The 10,740-nt window shown below is 34.0% G+C and overlaps 1 protein-coding gene across 1 annotated transcript; it reads right to left on the reverse strand.

The window, feature by feature from the left end:
• Nucleotides 1–627: 627 nt before the first annotated feature.
• Nucleotides 628–3,822, reverse strand: LOC111901377 (rac-like GTP-binding protein RAC13). Its single transcript, XM_023897228.3, has 7 exons — nucleotides 3,477–3,822; nucleotides 3,030–3,117; nucleotides 2,123–2,232; nucleotides 1,957–2,020; nucleotides 1,476–1,540; nucleotides 1,298–1,363; nucleotides 628–972 (listed from the first exon to the last, which is right to left on the reverse strand). Exons 1-7 carry the CDS (start codon nucleotides 3,585–3,587, stop codon nucleotides 871–873), a joined length of 606 nt encoding a protein of 201 aa, XP_023752996.1. The 5' UTR covers nucleotides 3,588–3,822; the 3' UTR covers nucleotides 628–870.
• Nucleotides 3,823–10,740: the final 6,918 nt, after the last annotated feature.

Below are 10,740 nucleotides of genomic sequence, written 5' to 3' on the forward strand. Positions count from 1 at the left end.
GGTTTGTAAACCCCATTAAGCCTCGTTATTAGTGTTATACGTCCCCAAAGGGTATGTAATAATGTTTTATCGAGTAGTTCCATCACTTACCCTGATTAGGGTTTAGATTTTCTAAACGCGTGAAGACTCAAAGTGATACTTTGTATTAAGATAGGGTGTTGTGTAATAGTAAAAATAATGTAAACCCTAATATATCAGGGTTAATTGAGTTAACCGGTTTGACTTGTTGACTTTATTTGACTTTGACTTGACCGGAAGTTGATGGTTGTCACAATTACTTAGTTTTCTAGTAGTGAAATCGCATCCGGAGGAAATAACGCTAGAAAATCAAGTTCGACCTGAGAAGAACGGAAAACTCATGTTTGGCCAAAAGCAACGTCGGAAACTGACAAAATTCACTATTACTGGTTATACTGGTTTAATATATACGTTTCGATAAGTTCAAAGGTTAACAAAGAACGAAAATTAATTTATTAACCAAATATGACAAAAAACTAAAATACGTTACCCTCTCAAATCATTATTCCTAAAATAAATTGTTGATTGTAAAAATAAATTGATAAACATTATTAGCAAAAAGCTACAAAAAAAATAAAAAAGAAAGTTATTAAAAAACAGTAACAATAGTTAAAAAAAAAAAACTATATTTTTTTATAAATATAAATTTTAAAACTACATCTATTTGGTAAATACTTTTAAAACTATACCTATATTGTAATTTTTTTTTTATAAAAAACAACATTTTGATCAAAAACTCCAACAACATGAATCGTTTAGTATCTTAAGAATATTTGTAAGATCTTATTAACTTTTAGTAGAAGATACAACAATGTTTAAAAATAAACTAGATGCTGTAACTAGCAACACTGCTTATAGAAATATGCATTGCCTTCGCTTCTGTTGCCTTCTCTTTATCTTTTTTGGTGGCCTCAACCCAACCCTAATCGCTGTGTCAAACACAGCCTTTACGTTCTGAAGCAAATGCAATATAGAAGTCAGAACAAGGCCATAGAGTTGTGGCATAGTAGAACCCAAACATTATGCCACCAACATCACAATTATGCCCTTTATAAATGTATACTTTTTTACATAAAATTGATATCTCAAGTTGGTGATGAAATTAGTGATAAAAAAAAAACAATTTTGAAAATCATGGCATAATCAATAAAATGCATAATAACCCTATTCTTTTACACTAATATATTACTCCATGAACAAACCGTTTGAGTTCTTCTCCCTTTATGGAAAAATGAAATCAAAAAGGTTGTTAAAACATGAAAGTGAAATTCACTTATACCTTTTGGGTCTTGGAACTACATTCAACATAAGCAACTGCACCAATCATATTTTTGAGTTCTTCTCCCTGAAGTATTTAACAACTTTAAGAATCGCACAATTCATATAGATCCCCAGTATTGCAAGACATTAGTTTAACATTTATTTCTTTGCAGTATAATAAATTAAGGTTTTTGTACCTCAGATATTGTAACTGGAGTTGCATTAGGGTGATTTCTCAAGTAGTCCATATCTTCTCGTAAGTCTGCAGTATAATTTTAGAGTAAATTAATGAAATCGTCTCTATGGTTTGGTCAAGATTTCACGTTTGGTCCTTAACTTTTTTTTTGCACTCGGATCGTCCCTATGGTTTGATTTTGTTGCGTTTTTCGTCCCTTGCATACATAAAGTTAGGGACCAAATGTGCAATTTTGACCAAATCATATGGACGAAAAACACAACAAAATCAAACCATAAGGACAATTCGATTGTAAAATAAAAGTTAGGGACCAAACATGCAATTTTAATCAGACCATAGGGACGATTTCAGTAATTTACTCATAATTTTATAAGAGTTTGTAGATTGATATGCATGCTAGAAAAATAGAGAACTACATGAAATGATTAGAAAGGATCATGCGAACAATTCTACATGGGTGAATCTCGATGAATGTAACTTACCAAGCTTAGTTCCCACAAGGACTACAGGCACAGATGGAGCATAATGCCTGAGCTCCAAGATCCACTGATCGATATAGTAACAAAATACAATGTAAAAGAATTAGAAAATAAATGGGTTATTGAATTTTCATTGTTAGAAATTTAAAAAGATGCAAATGCGATGAACCTTCCTGTAGATGTTGTCATAACTTGCTTTGTTAATAAGAGAGAATGCCAAGAGAAAAACATCTGCTCCTCTGTAACTAAGTGGCCTTAATCTGTTGTAATCCTCTTGTCCTGTTTGATTCAATCTTGCAATGCATGAAATTAGAAATAATCCATTTGTATATGTAATTTTTTCTACTTTTATGTGAATGGGAGGAACCACTTATTTAAAAAAGAGTGAATTACACGAATGGTCCCTATGGTTTGAGGTAATTTGCATGTTTGGTCCCTAACTTGTTTTTTTAACTCAGAAGGTCCCTACTATTTGTTTATGTTTCGTGTTTGGTCCCTACTGTTTGTTTATGTTACGCACTTGGTCCCTGTCTTAACTAAAAAGAATATTATTTAAATAGAGAAAAATGGTGGGGTAGGTAAGATAAGATGAGAGCTGGGATTGGAGGTGTGTTTATTTAAATAAATTAACAAATTAAGGGAAAAATAGTCTTTTTAGGTAAAACATGGACCAAACGCGTAACAAAAATAAATAGTAGGGACAAGCTGAGTTAAAAAAAGAAGTTATGAACCAAACGCATAAATTACCGTAAACCACACGGACCATTCATGTAATTTACTCTTTAAGACTGATAATATTAAGAGAATAATATAAATTCAGACAAAAATCATTAATCCCTTTCTAAAAATTAGCCAAAAATTTAGTTAATGATGTTGATAGCCAATCCGAGCCTGCAAAATCGCAGGTGAAAATGTCATATGCGATTTGATTGGCTATTTTGGTGATTGATATTTCTTGATAGAGAAATTAAATATCCTCTTACATTTTGCTTATGTTTTTTTTTTTTTCAAATATTAAAGATTTTATTTAAAATAAATACAATGAGAAAGAATTTTGGAAGTTTTGATCGTATTACCAGCAGTATCCCACAAGGCAAGGTTTACCGTACTTCCATTAACCACCACATTAGCACTGAAGTTGTCAAAGATCGTAGGAACATAATCCTTTGATCATAAAGAAAAAAAAAAAGACACAAACAAATAGAATTAATTTCTTTTTCCAAATGAAATAACATGGTAACCAACAATCAAAAAATCAAGTATGGAATATATAAACTGCATTTAATTTATATTTTATAAACTAATAATAACCCGACCACATTAGAGAATCCGGTATTGGCAGCAACGGAGCAAGCCCATTGCATTTCATGTTATTTGTTTGATAAATTGTTTCGGATTTAGTTTTTAAACGAAATTTAGTTAATTTGTTGAACAAAATTTTCATATGTTGCATTTATTAAAAAAAAAAAAAACATTTAGACAACATATAGTACTAGAATGATGAAAATAGAGATAAAGCCTACCGATGGAAAGGTGTTGCTGGTATAAGAAACAAGCAAGCAAGTTTTTCCTACTGCTCCATCTCCGACTGTGACACATTTGATAAATCTAATAATATTTGTACTCGTATTCATTGGAACTGTTCTATTTCTTAAACCTGATCTTCAGAGAATTAAGCTATTCAAATTAGTGGGCTTTATATCAGAGTCGATCTTGATTTAAATGAGAAGCTTTAAAATCTCCTGTCAAAAAGAACGAAATCTTAACAACCTGAAATAATGAGCAGGTGTCGTAGGAAATCTTTTACTTCACTTTAAAGGGCAATGCCATATTGGATTTAGGGAATGATTTATCAAAAGTTGGTATGGTGGGGTTTGTGTTGGGAGGTTTGGTTGTATAAAAGAAGGAAGATGAAAATTATATCAAATAATTTTGATAAACCTTACCATTAATTATTATTATTGTTATTATTATTATTATATAATAAAGAAATGAAAGTTAGGAATAGCATTTTTTTTGGGCTTTACGTTTTTACCATAAATCTTTTGTGTATTTAACACTTTTTGCCCTTAAATTCAAAACTTTTATATTTTTGTGTTTTGATTGAATTTTTCTCCTTTTTTGCCACAAATATTTAGTGAGTTTGACACTTTTAGTCTTGCAGTCAAAAATTTTATATTTTTATGTTTTTGCCACAAATCTTTTATGAATTTGACACTTTTTGTCATTGTACTAAAAACTTTTACATTTTGACATAAAAAAGAAAAAGAAAAACATGTTTTTGAATTTTGTCACCATATTTTCCCAACTTTGGCAACTTTAACATTATTGTCACAATATTTTTGAATTTTCTCCAGCAGTGCCCATTCTTTTGGTTGTACATTTTGACATCTAATTTTAGGGGCTGTCGACTTTTTTAAGGTATATTCATTATCCAGCGGGAATTACATTTGCTCTTGTTCCTTTAAACCCTAATTTCTCCACATAGATCCATCTTGTTCGATTTCAAAGCTCAACATCTCAAAAGTCCAGAAGCTTTTATCTCTTTTGTTCAAGCCTCTCGGAAGATCTACATGAAAAGGTGTTATACTAATTGCTCATTAAAAACTCTTAATATATGAATTGCTTTGAAGGTTCTGTTGATGTTATCTGAAAATCACAGCTCATAATGAACAATAAACAAGAAAACAGAAAAGCATGTCAAGCATAAAAGATATTTACACTAACATTCTTCTTTTATTTACAAAAACACCAATAAGCCATCTATATGCACATTTACTACATTAATGGAATGAAAAAGTATGTCTTCTCTTTTAAGAGATATAAAAATATTTACACTAACATTCTTCTTTTTGAGTTTTTCCCATTTGTTAATTTTTTGTTGAAAATTTGAATGATTTGTAAGATTTGTCGGATGCAGTGGTTGCAGTGTTGTTAGCTTTTTTAAAAAAGATCAAAGAAGGTTTATCAAAAATTTGGCATCAAATTGTTAACTTTTTATAATTTCAAGTTCAGCTTGTCCTTTTTGTTATGTATATTAATTTGATTTCATCTAAGGTTGAGCAAATCAAGTTTTGAGGATCATCTTTGGATTGAAATAATTCTTTACACGTTAGGGTCTACGGGCCTTTTTTTTTCTCAGCTTGTCCCGGGCTCTAAAATCCTCAGAACCGGCCCTGTTACTTGTTGTTGTTGTTATTATTATTATTATTATATAAAAACACGGATACCACTAATAGGGTATGCATACGATCAACAACGTCAAATAGTTAATTCGGTAAAAAAGTTTCAACAGATGATTTGTTAGTTTTCAACGTATTATTTGGGTTAATTAGTAACAAAATGTTGTTAGTTTAAAAAGAAAAAAAAAAAAAAAAAAAAAAGTAGAAATTGGAAATGACTACGAAAACAATTTATTATTAGAAATGACTACGAAAACAATTTATTATTATTTGACACATTAAAAATATGAACTTTTTACTGTTTTGTGTATTGAACTGCTTTTACGTGTTAAGTTCTCATATTTTATATTTTGCGTTAAAATAAAAATAAAATGTTTTTATGCTCGAGTCTCACATATTTTAACCTTTAGTTGATCGGGGTTTAAAAAAAATGTTTTCTTTCCATTTAAATAAAAACATTGCTACTTTGGATTAAAAAGAAGCATATGTTTTAAACTAAAATTACAATTACATTACTATGATAATTTATTTAAAATATAATTTTCAATGAAAAACTAAACATGAATATATATCTTGTAAAAAGTTGAAACTGAAACATAAAAGTCATAAATAATACTAACCATAGCTAGTGACATTATCAAATTACATGGATTCAAGTTTTATTAGAAAATATATGTTGTATTATGCGGTTTAAAAGAAAATTAAAATTGTATAAAATAAAGTAAATAAAAGCCGGCAGCATATTTAGTACGAACAAATATTGAGAATGAACTACTAATGATTGAAAATGCATCAAACATGAATTCATCGAATAATGGTTTCTATAGAAGTAACGTGAAAAAACATATTTTAGACTTTCATAAATTAATTACGATAACACAAATTAAGTTACTTATAATGTTTTCTATAGATTAATTTTAAATATTACATTTTTTAAATGGAAAAAAATATTATGCAGAACCTTTTATATATATATATATATATATATATATATATATATATATATATATATATATATATATATATATATATATATATATATATATATATATATATATATATATATATATTAAACAATTATTCTTTTCATTTAATATGGTGAAAATATAAAATTTTATGTGCATTACATTTAATTTATTTTGTTTTTTATTCACAGTTTGCTTTTAGTTGTAAGAATATCATTTTAGTAGTACTCATAATGATATTCGTGGGTTTTAAATTCTTTTAACCGTTCGAAATTAATATTCTTTTGTAATATTTAAATGATAACTAAAAAAAATAATAATATTTAAATTTTCTTGACTTGAACCAATTTAAAAAATGTTTGTTATTATACATAAACAATAAATAAATGAAATTTTATCATCTAAATTTCAAAATAAATTTATTTACTATCTGTTTAAAATATTAATACGTTTGACAGAAATTAATAACTTCTTAATTGTGAACAACATAATAATAGCAAAAAATAAAGTATTTTGATTTTTGAAAGGGGGAACTCTTGAAAGGGAGAACTCTTGTCATAACACAATGTTCAAGCGTATTTATAACCATAGGTGAATTTCTAATTTCTTACCATACTAGCGAAGAACCCCGCTTTGCGGAGTTGGACTAAATAAAAAAAGTTTAGGTAGTAATTTCTTTTTTCTTTATATGTTTCTTGGTAAACACCAAACCATTTTTTGGCACTTTCATTATGTAGTTTACAACGACCATTCATTTGAGCTATGTTCATGTTACCAAGATTTCATAGGTTTTCCGTTAGATTTGCATCATATAGCTCATTCAATCATGCCCATATTGATTTTTTTTTCCATGATGCTGATCTTTACTAACGATACAATATGCTGACATTACAACGATATCTTCATCAGCATCCTGTTTATCACCTCTTGGGTTTTCTCTAGTGTTTTGCGAGGTTTGAAAATTTTCAGTGATAGGGAATTGATTTGGATATGCAAAAACTATGAGGTTTCATAGCTTTGAAAGTTCTGATAATCTTGAGAATCATCAAGATTTAAAACGAAATTTGGATCCATCTTATTGAAGAAATCAAAATGGCTTAGAAATTAAAAGTTGAGATGAGATATGAAGTATATCAATATCATACTTTATTTATAGAGAAAAAAAATGAAATTTTAGTGTTTTAGTATATTTTTTTTAACTGAGAGAATGTTAGATGTTTAATAGATAATGATTTTTATCCTAAAACAATATATTCGTATCCAAATAAAACATGATGAGCCTTTTTTGTCCTCAACACATGGAAGTTGGGAGTTGTGTGACCTTTTGTGAGCTAAGGTCGCATGGCATTATTGTTAGATACCTTTTCCGGATCGATTTTATAAACCAATATCTGGATTACTAATGATTTGGTTGTGTGGATTATGATGGGATTAAAAACAACTTTTAATCTATGAAGATCGATTAGATCTTGAACAAATATATGAATACGAAACAGTAAATAACGCAATAATAAGAACTAAACAGCTTGAATCAAATGTGTCGAATGATTAAATAAAATCCTTAGAAGAGCTCGATTAAGAACATCAACTGCAAAGGATTAGAAGATTACAAGAACGATTTGAAGAAAATATAATACTCTTGATCAATCGCTATATCGATAATCTCTAGAATCTTGACCTAATATGCATGCAAGCATTTAACTTATATACAATACATAAAAGGCTCTCGGTTGGACAGGCCCAAACCGGAGAATACAAGGCTAAACAACGAGCCCAAAAGACGCAACATCAAAACTATCTACAGCCCAACAATCTCCCCCTTTGCGTCAATTTGGAGCGAGACCTTCACTTCTTACTTGGGCCGGCAGCTGAAGCTGGTACCTTCTTCTTCATGGTGTTAAACAGACACTTGGTTATGGAGAGGATGGTCTGTCTAAATCGGATGTACCAGTTGATCATATCATTGAAGTACTTGATGTCATCAGCCGAATTGTCTTTACACCGCTTGATGATTGATAAGACGTGCTCCAAGCAAGGTGTGGTGTAAAGATGTTTGTCAGCTAAAGCGAAGAGACATTTCTGTCCTTCGGCTCTAGTGAACATCACAGAGTTTCGCCTCGGATCAATCTTGCCCATTTGCATTTGATTTAGATCGCTGGCCGATCCCACAGGTGCGACTTTCGGTTTCTTCTTAAAAACTGTGGCGACCTCCTGATCCATTAGGGCAACCTCCATGATATAGCATGCCAGCATCCTTTTGACATGGTCTATGATGGGACCATATTCAGATTCTTTTGTCAGCAGGATATTGTACAATACTATCCAATCATGAGGATTCAGATTGGGCAGATCCGCCAGGGAGATGATGTGGGCAGTTCTTGCAGATCCTCGGATGAGCTTGAACTTAACGTTTGTGAATCTCCCCACGGCATAAGGCTTCAGCACCCGAACTCTAAAAATCTTCTGGGCGCTCCATGTAAGGTATTGAGGGCGAGCGGCCTCCAGGTAGAAGTCAATGAGCTCCCTGTCAAGCTCATCGTTCGGATGTGGGACTTCAAAAATATTAGAGAAGGCGTGGAAGATGAACGCCTTTCGAGTTAGTGGCATATCAAACTGCGAATCGATAGAATTGTTGCAGTCGAATGATATCACCGGCTCGAGCCATAGTATGCTTGGAGTCTCTATGGCCTCTTTTATCATACGATCCCTGGTCCAGGCAGGGAAGAGCAACTTTCGGCTCTCAAGGAGATCGTGGGCTTCTTTTTGCTTTCGTTCGGCTTCTTCAGCCTCACGCGCCACACGACTGACATCGTCTTTAGCATTGCGACTGTTCTTTCTTTTTAACATGTCTGCAATGGTCTCCTTGTCTTCATCTTCATCTTCATCTCCTCCCTCTGCTATGTTTTTGCCCTTGTTCTTCACACCCGAACCCGAGGCATGATCAGTTGGGGTTGGTTCGGTTGTGTGAGTCGCTTTGGAGGAAGGAGGTGGTTTCGATCCTTTCTTCTCTTCTCCCCCTTGTTTCGGAATGGACACGAAACTCGGTAGGCCTTCAATTTTACTTAACAGGTCCATGGCTGGAGAGAGTTTTTCAGCGAGGGTACGCCTCACTGAGTGGTTAAGGATTGGGTCATGTGCTTCCAGGATGTTTGAGATAGCTGCGTGGACATCCGAAACACAAGTCTTTATGACCTCCCTCTCGGATCGAAGAGCTTCCAATTGTTCCTGGGAGTTGAAAAGTTGCGTGCTCTTGACCTTAAGGGCGGTAGTCTTACTCGCCAAGACGTCCATCAGAGAGTTTTCTGCCGCAAGATCCTCTTGTAGCTTTGCCAAGCGGGCGTCGATGGAGGCACGAAGTGCCGAGTAGTCGTCGCTAAAATGTTGTCTGAGAGTAGCGAACGAAGACAGCTCCGTCTGGACAAACTGGGCCGATTGTTGAACAACTGGTTCCAGAGTTGTCTTAATGGCTTCGGCGTTCTCCTGCAAAGACTGCAGCAGGACAGAAGCGTCATTGAATAGTTTATCGACTTTTGCGGTCGCTGCCTCACAGGCTCGGGTGGAGGCATCTATAGCAGCAGTAGCTGAGGCGACAGAATCATGTTGAGCCCTGGAGAAGGCGTCAACGATCTTCTGAAGGGCAGCTTCAGACAAAGATGACTGCTGGGTGGAAGAGGAGGCGAGAAGTTGATCAACCTTCTCGTTAAGCTCGCGAAGATGCTTCCTTGTCACTGGAGCATCATCCTCCTCATCACTCTAAACTTGAAACGGACTATAGTAGACCGAATCGAAGTTCATGTGATCACCACCAAGATATTGATCACCGCCATCGGAGGCGTCTTCTGGAGATTGAGGTGGTGAAGAAGCTGGGGGTGTTGTGGGTTTTTTTTGTTCAGGTTGAGTGGGTGGGGGGTTAGTTTCGGGTGGTGGTTGTGTTTCGGTTTGAGGAGGTTCGGTTACTATAGGGGTTTCGGTAACTGGTGGTGTTTCAGTTGATGTGGTGAATATGGGTGGAGGTATAGGGATAGAGGTTGGGGGGAATTATGGGGTTTATGGTGGGAATGGAAATAGGAATTGTGGGTGGAGGAGAAGGAACTGGGGATTGATGAAGTTCCATCTCTGGGGTTGGGGACCGAGGGGGTGTGTTGCCTCGTTAAGGAGATTCGTCTCCTTGTGATCCCTCAAAGTCCGAACTCCCACCTTCGAATTCGCTTGAAGAGGAGGGAATGACGAGCTTTCGCTTCTGTTGGGTCTTCCTCCTTTTTGGTTGTGGGGATGAAGCAGCCTTTGGTTGTTTTCGCTTCTTGGGAGAAGGTCCCTTTGGAGCCTTGGACACTTGCTTCCCCTTCTCTGCCTTTTTACCCCTGGCTACCGGTTTGTCGGCATCATGAATCGATCGCAGCATGTCCGGTGTCAGTTCCCTCGGACCAGTTGGCTGAGACTCCTTTATCGTTCGGATCATTCTACTGTCTGAGGGCACACTTCCATACATTGTCTCCGGGATGGAGCCAATGAATGAAAATTTTGATGCATCAGAGACGATGATCTTCTTGGTATGGAACGTACCAATAGAAGACATCGATGCACCATCAACAGTTGGGACATCAAACTTGTCCATGGCCCATCTTGTTATCAAGATCCAG

Source organism: Lactuca sativa, chromosome 1 (assembly GCF_002870075.4).
Source record: "Lactuca sativa cultivar Salinas chromosome 1, Lsat_Salinas_v11, whole genome shotgun sequence".
NCBI lineage: Eukaryota > Viridiplantae > Streptophyta > Magnoliopsida > Asterales > Asteraceae > Lactuca > Lactuca sativa.